This window comes from Lagopus muta, chromosome 2 (assembly GCF_023343835.1).
Source record: "Lagopus muta isolate bLagMut1 chromosome 2, bLagMut1 primary, whole genome shotgun sequence".
NCBI lineage: Eukaryota > Metazoa > Chordata > Aves > Galliformes > Phasianidae > Lagopus > Lagopus muta.
This window is the reverse complement of record NC_064434.1, coordinates 64,418,020-64,431,647: the sequence shown is the minus strand read 5'-3', so window position 1 is coordinate 64,431,647 and position 13,628 is coordinate 64,418,020. Positions and strand designations below refer to the sequence as shown.

Sequence of the window (13,628 nt, the reverse complement as noted above, 5' to 3'; positions counted from 1 at the left end):
AAAAAAACAAACAAACAAACTACTGAGAACGCTCTGAAGAATTTGTGAGTGACTGTTAAGTTCAGTTGTAGCTGATTTTATCTATGAACTGCTGATAGTTATGATCTTATTGTAGATACTGTTTTGGAATAACATTCTGAGGACATTAATTTTCCCTGCTCTTGTTCATTTTACTGATGGCTTATGTTGTTTCTGTACTTGTAGAATGTGAAAGATATTTTGGATAAACTTGGGGATCAGATTGCGGTCATACATGAGAAGCAGCCTGATGTTATACTGCAAGCATCTGGGCCTGAAGCAATACAGATAGGAGATGCACTAACCCAGCTGAATGCAGAGTGGGACAGAATTAATAGAATGTACAATGATCGTAAGTGGTAAGTTGAGAATGCTTGGTGTCTGTGATCAAGTGGCGCACGTACTATGCATTGAACAGAAGTGATTTACAAATGTGTGACAAGTCTGACAGTGAAAATAAAAATGGTTGGTGTTGTTGTCTAAGCAGATACTTCAGTAAGTTCTGAGCCACTGGATCTGAGAAGCATCAGAATTTCTAAAGCATCAGCAAGCACTGCTGTTTCACTATGTTTTAATTTGAGAATAGTGGTTCTAGCTGGGTATCGCTTTCAGTGTTTCTGCTGGCTGCCAATGGTCCCCTCCTGTTTGGAGGCAAATGTTGCAGAATCTGGTACCTTTCATTACTGATCATACCTGCAGCTGTATTGTTGTCTTCATAAGCATGGGTCACGCTGAGCTCTTAGTTATGCCTTTTTCTTCCCTATAACTTAATTTAAAAGCTTTAACTACTATTATCTGTCTGTAAATGCCAGTAAAATTTCATTTACTAATAAAATTTCATTTCATTAAGTAGCCAGGTTTAACTGGAAACCTAATCTTCCTATTGAAAAAGATAATTGTGTCAAAGAGTAACTTTGGTGTTTATGATTAGCAGGCAAAAGGCAACAAATCACCTTCTCAGTTAGTTCACTGAATACAAATTACTTTTCGACTTCATAACATTTGTAAAGCTTTGCATTTTAATGAGGATATTATTGGGCACAATTTTCATGCAAAAAGACTGCTGGACTAGGAATATAAGCAAAAATGGAATGCAACTTCCTGAATATATTAAGTGCTACAATTTTAATGGGGTGATGCATTTTAATAAATGAAGACAATTTTAGCATCAGTGTTAAAATACTTTTTGTTATTTTGGAATTTGTATTCTTTAACCCTTTTTATTACTGAGTTTTTTTGTTTTTAACTGAACATTTATCCAATCTTGCCCTAAGTACAAGAAAGAAGACTAAAATAATCTATCTCCTTAGTAATCTCTGACTTTTTCTATTTCTAGGATGTGTGTAGATTTTGTCAGGGTTAGTAGAAACAGCACCTGAAATGCTTGGCAAAAGACTGATTAGTTTTCAGAGCTAGTAATGATTTTCTGATTGAGTTCCAACTAAGTAGTTAAATCTTGGATAAAAGCTCTAATGTAGCCAAGCACAAGTAGATTTCAGTTGCACTTACAAAGCCTTTAAGTACTCAATCGAATCTGATTGACGTGCTTTGATTTAAACACATGAAAATCAAATTGTCTGTGGGTTTTTCATATGCAAGTGTGTGTGTGCATACACAGGCTCAACAATCTGTATTGTGCTTCTTGTAACACTGCTGGTTTGCTTGTTCTGCTCCTTCTGTCACAAACTTTCCACCAGAGTTAAAAGTGCTGGTGATTTGGGAGTTCAAATCCAAGCTGTGGCTTGGAAGCATGTGAGTTCTTCTGAAGGAAGCCAGGCATGGCCAAATCTTGGTGGTATGCTTACAGGACTTTTGTACTTTTACCTTTCAGCCCAGGCATTCTGTGTATTGAAACAAGTTTCAAGTGGATCTACCTTAAAACTGGAGTAAAACCACAGATCTATGCTCAGAATACTGATGTAACTTAAGGCTGGGAACTGAAACCATGAAAGCTTTCTATCTCAGTGTTTGCTGTTCTTAAACTCTTGATTCTGAAAAAATTTATGCCTCAGAAATTTTCATTTTGAAGGAACCCATTAAAATATTCTTTTAAACTATTTTAAGTGCTTAGAACGTATCTTCACATTAAATCTGAAATGAGATAATACTATGAGACAGTATGTTCAGTTAAAGTCTGTGAAACGTATGAGAGAAATAAAAGGGGAATGGGATTTGGGTCAGTCTACAGTTTAGTATTGCCATGGGATGTATGCAAGGAAAGAATGCAGTAGAACTGCAAAATAGGGTCAGAAAAATGTAAGTAGGAATTTTCCTTTTTTGCTTTCATCTTTATTGGAATTAGACCACATGACAAATAGTAACAAAACAAAGCTCTGTATGTGCCAGGAAATATGGATGAGCCTTGATTAAAAGCGAGTTATGATTTTGATAAAAAATAATCTCTCTAGAACTCTGGAATTGCTGAATTTAATTAGTGAAGAAAATAGATGTAATGTCGCTTTTTAAAGTTTGACTTTGGATATTTTTGATTCTCTGGTGCTAATTTCATGTTATATGTGGATACATGCAGTAACCTTGAAATCTTTGCGATTGGAATTTCTTAAGACAAAAGTAATGGGCTGCAAATGATTCTTTTCCTCACATCAGTGAGGACCTTCTGATGAGCACATCTGGTCTCCTGTGTGTCTCTTTAAAGAATACTCTTGGTATTAGTTTGGAATGGGATACTCTCTAGTCTACAAGAGGTAAGGTAGAACTTGCATTAGAATCATAGTGTGGTTTGGGTTGGAAGGGACATTTAAGTTGATCTAGTTCCACCTCTCCTGCTATATGCAGGGACACCTCCCTCTAGACCAGTTGCTATTGCCCCATCCAGCCTGGCCTTGAATGCTTCGAGGTAGAAGGTATCCACCACCTCTCTGGGCAACTTGTTCCAGTGTCTCACCACCCTCACAGTAAAGAACTCCTTCCTAATATCTAGTCTAAATCTGCACTCTTACAGTTTAAGGCCGTTCCTCCTCATCCTGTCACTGCCTGCCTTTATAAAAAATCTTTCCCCAGCTTTCCTGTAGGCCCCCTTCAGGTACTGTAAGGCTGCTAAGTGTTTGTCTCAAGTCCTGTGTCCTTGGACACATTTATCCTCTTTGTTTTGTAATGGTATCGTGTTTTTTTTTGTTTTGTTTTTTTTTGTTTGTTTGTTTTTGGGGGGGGGGGGGGGAGGGGTTAGCAATCAACAAATTGAAAATTTTTGTCTGTGCTTTTTGACATGCCTTTCTTACTTAACATTCATGGGCTCTTTTCTTTTTTTTCTTTTTTTTTTTCCTTGTTAGCATTGTAGAACATTCACTTTAAATTCAAACCAACTTTCTGACTGTGGTAATTCAGTCTTTTTCCATACTTGAAAATGTTACTCTTTGAGCTAAGCTTCACATTAGTTTGAGACTGCAAAGATGAAAATCATAGCAAAATGTATGGGAAATTAATGTGTGATTAAATTATAGAATTCCTTGCATTAGTCTTCTGGTAATACAGTCACTTCTATATTGTCAAAATCACCTTCATTTATGTGTGCATGGTGTATGAATTAAAAAAAAACAACAATCTATGCAATTAATCATATTTGATATTTCATACTGTCTGACGTCTGAACTGCTTTACAGTAAAGAAAAAAGGTTCTGCTGGCCAATTTGATGCAGCTAATCAATCTTTATTTCTCTAAGTGTTAGAAACAAAAATGTGCTTTAGACTGCCCTTTTCTCATTCAGCTGGAAGTTACGCTGTTGGCTTTTACCAGCTATTTCCATGTCAGGAAGCTTTCAGTGCTGGGACTTATTTATCTGGGATATGTGCTACTCTTCAGCTGTTTTTTAAGTCAAGCTGTATGGAATTCTTAAATATCACCAGGGTGAAAATTTTAGTCTTTTCACTGAAATGGTTGGATAATTTTTCAATGTGTTGTTTTTACAGTTCCTTTGATAGAGCAATTGAAGCATGGAGGCAGTTCCACTGTGATCTCAATGACCTCTCTCAGTGGATAACAGAAGCTGAAGGATTATTAGCTGATGCCCGTGGTCCAGATGGCAGCCTGGATCTGCAGACAGCTGGGCTGCATCAGCAGGTATGTGTAATATGTGCAGTAATGGGACAAGCTAGAAAATCTAGATTTTTGTCTAAAATTATAGGTTTTTTTATATGGGTCATGTATGAGGCTGCAAGTAATGTAACTTTCATTTGTAGTTTAAAGTGATTCCTGGAGAAGATCACAATTCCTGCTTGTAGTATGATGACTTCTGTCTTGAATTGTTTTGACTTAATTTGATAATTCAAATACTGGTATCATTTACTCTAGAAAATGAGGAGATTTAAATTATGGATGCCTTAGCTTTTATTGCTTCAGAATTCAGTTTAATTATAAATATTGTAGTTAATTTATAAATATTGTAGTTTAAACTGCAGTTTAATTACTGGATAATTTTCTAGATCCACGTTATGAAATAGCAGATTCTTCTTTTTAACTAAGCTACTCTCTGCCAAAAGAGAGGAAAATACTATTTTAAGGGTCTGATTTATGTTTTTTCCTCTGTGTAAGGAGTGGCTATCCAATTGTTATCCTAACACATAGTTTTTAATTTTATCCTTGTTACTACTTGAATTTTTTTTTCTTTGCCATGTCCCATCTCTTTTTTGAATTATCTTGTTTCTGTTCTGGTTGCAGAGAAATTTGTCCTAATATTGTAAGTTTGCTGTAGTTTTAAAGAATGTTTGAATTTTTGATCCTGGCATCTTTTGACTTCCTTCAGTTTCGTGGATTTGTTGTGATGTTTGGAGAGCACAGGCATAACGATCCTAGCTAATGTAGTGTTAAGTTACAGAAATAGACAGGGCCATGGTTTACAAGAAGAAATAGTTGTAAAATAAGAAATTAAAAAAATAGTCCTAGTACCTGTTTGCAGTACTGGAAAGGAATCAGAAGCGAGCGTGAATTTTAACACTGATCATTTGAATGAATTCTTGTGATCCTAGATAGTATTCAGTAGTGAATTCTGTATCGTCTCTTTTTTTATGACACTCGTTAGAAAATTAAACCACATTTAATAACAGACTTAATAACTTAAATCAACAGCATCCAGCTTTAAGTAAGGTAGCTTCAGGTGCCTATTTTAGTAAAACAATATGCACTCATGATTTATTGTGCATATTATGAGCCATAGATCAAAGTCATCTCAGGTCAGTAATAAAATTGTCACTTTTTTTTTCTGACAGGAACTTGAAGAAGGAGTACACAGCCATCAGAGCAGTGTTTTGGCATTGAACAGAACTGGGGAAGGAATCATACAGAAACTCTCTGCTACAGATGGGAGCTTCCTGCAGGAGAAGCTGGCAGGACTGAATAGGCACTGGAAAGCAATCACTGCTGAGGTCATGGATAGACAGCAGAGGTAACAGGTTACTCAGGAATTTGGATATCTGGCCAAATGTGGTGAAGAGACTCTCCTTTAGCAGACTCTGTGAGAGTTAGTGTATTATATTGCATGCTGTCATTTATCTGAATTTTCCTGACTTTTTTTTGACCTTTTTTTTTTTTTTTAACTGTCTCATATTACTTCTGATTTTTCTTCTTTTTCAAAATCATTTTATTGCTAAGCCAGACACCTTTGTTGGAAGGAACACTGAAGTAGCTTTTTTGGCTGAAGCTAAACTGAAAGTACTCTACCTTGATTTCTGTTTTTGCATTGTCAAAGATGTGCTAATCAAAACAATTGTATGGTGGAAGTCACGAGCAATACTTCAAAACAAAGGCTTCAGTCTGTTTGCAGCCATTTAATATAGCTGACCAGCTATTTTCTGAACAAAAGTCCTTTATGAATGAGCCTTAAATTTCCTTCAAAGATCGAAGTGTGAAATATTCTAAGATAAATACATGAATTTTCAGCGTGTCTGATGATACAAGGTTTCCTCCTCAGTTTGTAAGTGTTATAGAAAGCTATCAAGATTAAGCTCAAAAATGTTGACTGGCATGTCATGTTCACTGCAAAAATGCACGTAGATATTTTGTTTTCCTTTTTAAGGCTAAAGGGAGAGAATCAGCAGCTGATAGATTACAGAAAAAAGCTTGATGAACTGCGTTGCTGGTTGGAAAATGCAGAAAATGTTCTGGACATGAGATTTACATTCAACCATGAAGAAAACTTACGAGAATTACAGGCAAGATCCTTGAGTGTGTGTATGTATGCATGTATATGTTTCATGTAAAGTATCAGAATGTGACTTTTGGAGAATATTTTCACTGTAAATTGATAAAGAATTATGTTGGTTGTGTGAGAGTTCCGTGTGATTACTTACACAAGCAGGTAGCATCTTGTAATGAAATCAGGTTGAGTTGATAATGGTTATTTAGCCAGATGATGATGGCAGTTTCAGAAAGTGAGAAGTATATATATAACTGGTAGAATTTGGTAGAAGGAATTTTACTCAGGATAATACCCACAGGTCTACTTTATAATTCTGAAGACATCAGCAAGAGTTTGTAGGTTTAAAAAGGGTATTGTAAGAATGGAGAGATTGATAAATGGACAGGTGGGTATGTAAGCACCACTGTCTTGTTTATTGGGCAGATTTAATACTTTGTTGCATGCTTTAAACTGTATTTAATCTGCTGTTTTAACAAGTGAAGGTTTTGGTCATTTCCTGTTACTTAGATGTGAATATGTATGATATTTTTGCTGTTTATTTTGTGTCTGGCTTTGATAGCAAAATATCTTTAATTTTAGGATGTGTGAAAGAGACTATTTCTGGAATACTAAAAAGAATCCAGTAATCATAATTACTCATTTTTTAAAAATAACAATTAAAAAGAGGCCTACTGCTAGACCAAATTAGAAAGCCTTGAAGTTGCAACAAAAGTATATAAGTGATGTAAAGTAGTTGCTGTTGTATTTGCCTAAACAAGTTCAATCTCTTTTTAATCAATTGAGTATCCTGCTGATTGGCTACTGTGCAAGTTTAATTTTTTCTGTGAATCCCTGAAGTGAAAGGAAGAAGTGGATCATAGGGAGTGTGTGTGTGTGCGTGTGTGATATAAGAATTTACTGGAGAAGCACTGGCAGGCAATTAAATACCATATTTGGACCTATCACAGCAGGAACAGTATTTGCAATTATGATTGTGCTAATTAGGGAAGTGAATTCCAAGTACTAGTAAGATTACTGAGCTGTTCAGGAGGGTGAAGAATTCCTCGTATGTAAAGAAACTCGGATAACTTTCCTTGTTTTGTTCTTAGCCAGAGAACGATGAGAAGAGAGATGGTGAGAAGAAATAGGATAACATGGGGGAGAAGATTTGTTACTAAAGACTGCTACTGGGGAAGTGGGAGTAGCGGATGTTAACTGATCAGTCAGGAATAAATACTATCTGGGAATGAGGAGGTTTCTAAATAAAGTAAAGTAAAATAGACATCTAATTCAAACAGAAAGAAACAATGCAAACTTTCTTTTTTTTTAAATGGATGCTTGAAAATTTAGTAAAGGTACTATTTGGTATTGTGTTAATTCTAACCGGAAGCTCTGTTCAGTGAACTACCTTCAGGCCTGTGTTCCTGTCACTTTTATGTACACACCTCATAGTAATGTGTTATACAAGTATTATAAATATTAGGGTGGATGAATACGATGCATACTAGCTGATGTCATACGTTTGTTCTAGTGCTTAAAGACAAAACTTGTCATTCTCACTCCATAGCACTTTTGGTCTCATGGGCAAATGATAGCATGGTTATGTTAAAGTCAGTGGGAAGTGCACCCAAGAGTAACATTCTTCTTGCAGGATCTGACCTGTATTTTCATCTTAAAGAAAAAGAAGACTATGGGAGGTTGATCAAAATTAAATTGTAAGGTTGTGTTACGTTTTTAACTTATCTTTAGAGCACATATCATTAGGAATAAAGTAGGTTGTGACAATAGTTTCCTACATCCTGGCTCATGCCAGGAGTGAGCTCTTATTTTTTAAATTATTTCTAAAACTAAGGCAGGTTATAATTTTGATTAAAAGAGCGTTGACTTTTGGGTACATGTGATGCATCCAGAAGTGGTCAAATAGAAGCATCTTGTGAAGTCGGGATTGATGTGAGTGATATGAGGCTATGTAGGTACCCTTTGCATGTGTTTTCCAATTAGTAATAAATGTTAATCTTTGAATATTTGTTTTAATAATTTCTACACATTACGAAGAAGAAACAAACAAACAAAAAAAAACAACAAAAAGCTGCTTCTCTTACATATTTTGAAGGAAATTTCTAAGTACTAGAGCAAAAGGAAAACTTTTCCTCTTGTTATTTTTAAACACTTATGCATTTGACTTCAGTCCAAAACTATTCTGTCCCTTTTAGGTCTTAAGTGAAGAAATGGAAGTACAGGGAGACAAACTGGAATGGTTGAACAGAACTGAACCTGAAGTTATTCTGGATAAAAATGTTGATCTTCAGGAAAAAAACAAGCTTTCTGATAGCCTGCAGTCCCTCAATGTGAGATGGAATAAGGTGTGTATTTATTCAGCATTTTTATCTGAAGTTGGAAATATAGTGGCGTATTCAGAGTGATAGTTTTTCTTTTTCCATCTATCTGTGACATCTAAAATGTCTTGGAAGGTGTGTGCATGTTGAGGGACTGTCACCCTGAATCCATGAATCTCCATGAATCCATGTCTGCATGAAGACCCTGGTAAATGTTATTTCATCAGAATGAATTGATTAGTTTACTTGTTGTTTTGCTCCTTTTCTTTTTTTGCATTGGCTTTCTTTCAAACAGCTGGATCAAAAATGTTTAGTCATAGAACTATAGAATGTTTTGAGTTGAAATGGTCCTTGAGGATCATCCAGTTCCAACTCCCTGATGGACAGCTATATTTGTTCAAGTTGCCAAAGCCCCATGCAACCTGATCACTTCCAGAGGTGGGGTATTTAGAGCTTCTCCGAGCAATTGTTCCAGTGCATCACCACCTCCATAGCAAATAATTTCTTCCTCATATCTAGTCTAAAGCTATTGTCTTTTAATTTAAAATCGTTACCAATGACTGTATCACTATCCTCCTTGATAGAGTCTCTTCCAATTTTTTTTTTGTTGTTGTTGTAGGCTCCCTTTGAGTTCTGGAAGGCTACTGTAATGTCCTTTCAGAACCTTCTCCTTTCTAGGCTAAGTAACACTAACTCCCCTCAGTCTGTCTTCTCAGGAGAGGTGCTCCAGCCCTCTAATCATCCTTGTGGCCCTCCTCTGAACCTGCTAAAATAAGCCCATGTTCTTGTCATGCTGGGGGCCTCAGAGTAGAATGCAGTACTACAGGTGAGGTCTCGTAAGAGAAGGGATAGAATCATCTCCCTCAACCTGCTGGCAATACTGTTTTTGGTTTTCTGTCATGGCCTTCTGGAAACAGCAAGCCAATTTGTTTTCACTGCAAGAGGATTTTTTTTTAAATTAATTTTTAGATTAATTATGTATTGCCTTAGTTTTTGTGATCACAAATCATGAGCATTCCTTTGAAGTGTGCCTAGTGAGTCTTGACTTTCATACCTGGACAGTAAAAAAACCAAATAAACATGCAAACAACTTATCTATAAAAATTAATTTCTTTCTCTCCTAGGGTTAGGTAAGACATGGAAGGCTATGGAAAAACAAATACTGAGCACCTTTTGGCATTTTATTGTTTTTAAATGATACTTTAAAAAACTTTATTGAGATATGAAGCATACCAGTATAGTAAGTGTAATGTAAAATATTGTGTGTGCCCTAATACATGAACTTTTGCTATTAATGTTGATTTACTTACTGCTTTTGTTCCTCTCTGCTGGCCTGCAGGTGTTCAGGGAAGTGCCTGACAGAGTGAGACAACTGGAGGCTTTTGTTGGGCAGCCTCACCTTGTTGCACAGGCAAAGCCTTTTGGTGAGTAGTCATTCCTTCCACTGAGCTTAGTACTGTTTGTAGTCAAAAACTTCCCTAGTACTTAGACAAATGGAAATAAGAAATGTTTTTGGTTGCTTAGGACTCCCTTCATGTTATCAGGGGAGAGAGAGAGGGAGTATCTGTTTAGGGAAAAAGTCAGTTTGCATTTCAGGTTTGGACGTTGTCCATTGATGTTCCTTTAAGTGTGCTGAAGTGGAAGAATGTTTCAGTAAAGCTCAGATATCCTCATCAGGAGCCAGTGTTGCAGGTACAGGAAAAAATATCCAAACTAGCTCTGTCTGTGACTGTTTCCCAGTGGATTTGTACATTTTTGCATTTGTGCCTCTTAGTAACTGAGATCCAATAGAAAGTTTATCTACAGCTAATTACCCTGCATGCAGATTCTCTGCAGTCCTGCAAATTTCATTCTGCATATTTTGGCTTAGTAGGAGCACAGACAGGTCTTTTCCCACATACCAGTTAGTTATTTTTCTGAACTCTGTAAGGGAAGCTGTCAAAAAATACGGTCTTGTATCAGATATTCATACTGGCTGTATTTTTCAAAAGTTATCGGAGACAGGTTGTGTGTAAACAAGATGCCCAGGTCTCTGTTTTAGAAAGACGGTCCTTGCCTAAGAGAAATTACAGTTTGAACTTCAGTAAATTAATTGTATTTTTTCTTTACTTCAGTAGTAGCAAAAATAAATAAATAAATCACGGAGCACAGAAAATTTTTTGGCTTTTCAGAACTCTGATTCAACTTGTTTTTCTTTTGTACAGATTATTTCTTAAGTAAAGCTCCTGTCTTTTGTTGTGGCAACTGTGTAATATTTATGTTTAAGCTTGATTTAACTTTGTTTTCTTGGATCAAGAACACAGCCAAACAACTTCTGCATAGAATCCCACTGTTCAGCCCATTACTCCCTCTTTACAGTATCATACAAACAGATAGGAAGGATGGGGCTGAGCTAGTGGGCATCTGTCCCTTTTTAGGATGGTGATGTATTGCCAAGTCTGTGAAGCCTCTGTTGCAGCAACTTGACTTACTTCTGCTTAAGTGGATTCTGAGTTAAGAATGGGAAAACCTTTCTGTCAAATAACACGGAAGTGAGAAAGGCAATTTCAGATTTTTACCTTAAATTAAATAATTGTTTATTATGCTTAGAGTTCAGCTCCCTTTTACATCAAAGAGGGCTTAGCTTCATTCTATTAAAAGTTAGTGCTATTTTGTTTTTTTCTCATTTGTGTAGTGTTATGGGTGATTCATGGGCCCTTTGCCATGCAATGAGATAATTAATAGCTTCAAAACAAGCAAAAAACCATCAGGGTGACTTATATTCTTGGAGTTAAAAAGTCTCAAATGCAGATTTTGCTGTGTGTTTTTTTTTTTAGATGCTGTTGTGTATTCATAGAAACTACCAAAAAAAAAAAAAAAAAAAGCAATTCTCCAAACTATATGTGTAGCCATGATTTTTTCTTTAATGAAAATACCAAACTCTTTCAGATGTCCAAAAGGTGGTGCTAGTATCTTCTTCATTGGAAATTCCTGTTCAGACACAGCATGCTTTGGAACTTTCTGCACCTGCTGATCTGGACAAAACTACAACTGAGCTGGCTGAATGGTTGGTATTGATTGACCAGATGCTCAAGTCGAACATAGTCACCGTGGGAAATGCTGAAGATATCAACCGGACTATTGCACGAATGAAAGTATGTGTTTCAGTGAAGGCTGGAGGTTTGGAAAATAAGGAGATGCTTGTAATTTCTTGACTAAATATATAGGCTAAAAATGTATTAAAAAAAAACCAACAAAACAAAACCACTACCATAAATGCTTAACCTGCAAATTACGCTTCAAAATCTGTTGATATTACGCTACGCTCCCTCTACTATATCCTCTTAATTCCTTGTCTCCCTTCACAAGCAAGATGTGAGATAGGCAGTGCTATTTATTTATTTGTTTAATTTAAACAAAACACATAGAGAAGAACTGCAGGTGGTATCTTCAGTGATAATCTATAGATAACTTACTGAAGCCTTTGGGACAGCTTCAGTACTCCATCATTGGAGGGTGACCTGTATGATCTACTTAGTAGTGTTGTTTTTTTTTTAAATGAAATTTGTTATGTTGTAACTATTATAAACTGATTTCCAGAGACATGTTAAAGAGATTATAGGTTTTAATGTAAATGGTTATGGTGTAAATACTTTTCTGTTGATAGCTTATGCTGTGGTGAGCTGTGACAAAGGGCAGCATTTGTGAGACGTATGCTGCCATTAAGGTTCACTGCATTTGACTTGATGTCAATTAACATGAGTAACGGTATGTGTACAAGCTACAGGCTTTATGTTTCTATTTCTGAGGACATCTATCATCATTTGGTATTTGATAGAATATATGTGAAAATGCTCTCTTTTAACTGTATAATGCTTATGATAAGAGGTGCTGGTACATAGCTGTAGTTGAAAGAATTATCATGTTTTGTCTATGGTCCATGCTGACTATTCTTCCACCTTACCCATCTCCTTGTAAATGTGCACACTTGCATTTGTGTCTATATAAAGATCAGAGGGTGGTAAGGCAAAAATAAATTATGAAAGAGAGAAAAACATACTGGAAAATATTTCACAATGACTGGTTGTAACTGTGATTTGTGCAGGTTAGCCTCCGCATCTGGATTTTCACTTGTAATTCAGAATACTTTTGCATTTTAAAGCAGTGCTATAATACTGTGACAGCTCAAGAGTTGTAAATAGTGATGAAGCTGCCATCTGTCCCTGGAGACATAGATGCTTGGTCTTATGTATAAGTAATACAGATAATAACGTTAAGTAAATCCTGTTTTTTGTACCTAAAAAATCATATCCTAATTCTCAACAGATAACAAAGGCAGATTTGGACCAACGGCACCCTCAGCTTGATTCTGTTTTTACATTGGCTCAAAATTTGAAAAATAAAACTTCCAGTTCAGACGTTAGAACAGTGATTACAGAAAAATGTAAGTTCCTCCATTCTGTGTTTTTAAAATACAGTGTTTCCATGACGGTAAAATCTTCATCTCTTTCTCTTAAACTCTTGATTTTTAACCCAGCTGAAGTTGTCTTCCTTAAGTAAACTGAAAATTAGCATTTATATGGGTTTCGCTATAGAAGTCTAATGAAAATTCTTGGAAGAAGAGTTGCTATTTATTTTGTTAACCTACTGTATTGCTTGGATTTTAAAATAACTTATGAAAAACTTGAGTTACTTGACAGATACAGAGCCAGAGATAAGGATTTTATAAGGCTTTTTATTTGTTGATATAAAGGAGCTATTAATATATTTTTATTTTTGCTGATCCTACATAACACTGGACAGTAGTTTTTTTTTTTTTTTTAAAAAAAAAAGCATGGATGTATTGCCTTGGAAGACTAACTTTTGAAATTGTTGATTGAGAATTAGAGCTTTTAAGTCATTTGTGTGTACATTAAATAAATACTTTGAAAATTTCTTTTACTGGTACTTACAGAAGGAAAACACAACTGACACAAGTAGAAACCAGGGGATGTCATAGTCTTTGAACTCCTGGGGCTTTGCCAGTTGCTAAGATTAGAAAATTAGTGCAGCAGGAAATACTGCAGTTAGCAGAAAAAACGATCTATGAAACAATGGAAAGATATATTTTGCTGTCTTTTTCTGCAGGGTACTTTGGTAGTAGGATGGTAGCTATTGTAGTTCA

The 13,628-nt window shown here is 35.7% G+C and overlaps 1 protein-coding gene across 8 annotated transcripts in view; it reads left to right on the top strand.

Annotated features, from left to right (window-relative positions):
• Positions 1 to 13,628, top strand: part of UTRN (utrophin) — a 344,046-nt gene that overhangs the window by 127,433 nt on the left and 202,985 nt on the right. For all 8 annotated transcript variants that reach the window (XM_048937877.1, XM_048937878.1, XM_048937880.1 and 5 more), the window contains 8 exons: positions 205 to 377; positions 3,946 to 4,096; positions 5,242 to 5,417; positions 6,048 to 6,183; positions 8,363 to 8,512; positions 9,825 to 9,909; positions 11,414 to 11,619; positions 12,791 to 12,908. In XM_048937877.1, coding sequence (XP_048793834.1) covers positions 205 to 377; positions 3,946 to 4,096; positions 5,242 to 5,417; positions 6,048 to 6,183; positions 8,363 to 8,512; positions 9,825 to 9,909; positions 11,414 to 11,619; positions 12,791 to 12,908 — 1,195 coding nt within the window. The remainder of the gene's footprint in view (positions 1 to 204; positions 378 to 3,945; positions 4,097 to 5,241; positions 5,418 to 6,047; positions 6,184 to 8,362; positions 8,513 to 9,824; positions 9,910 to 11,413; positions 11,620 to 12,790; positions 12,909 to 13,628) is intronic.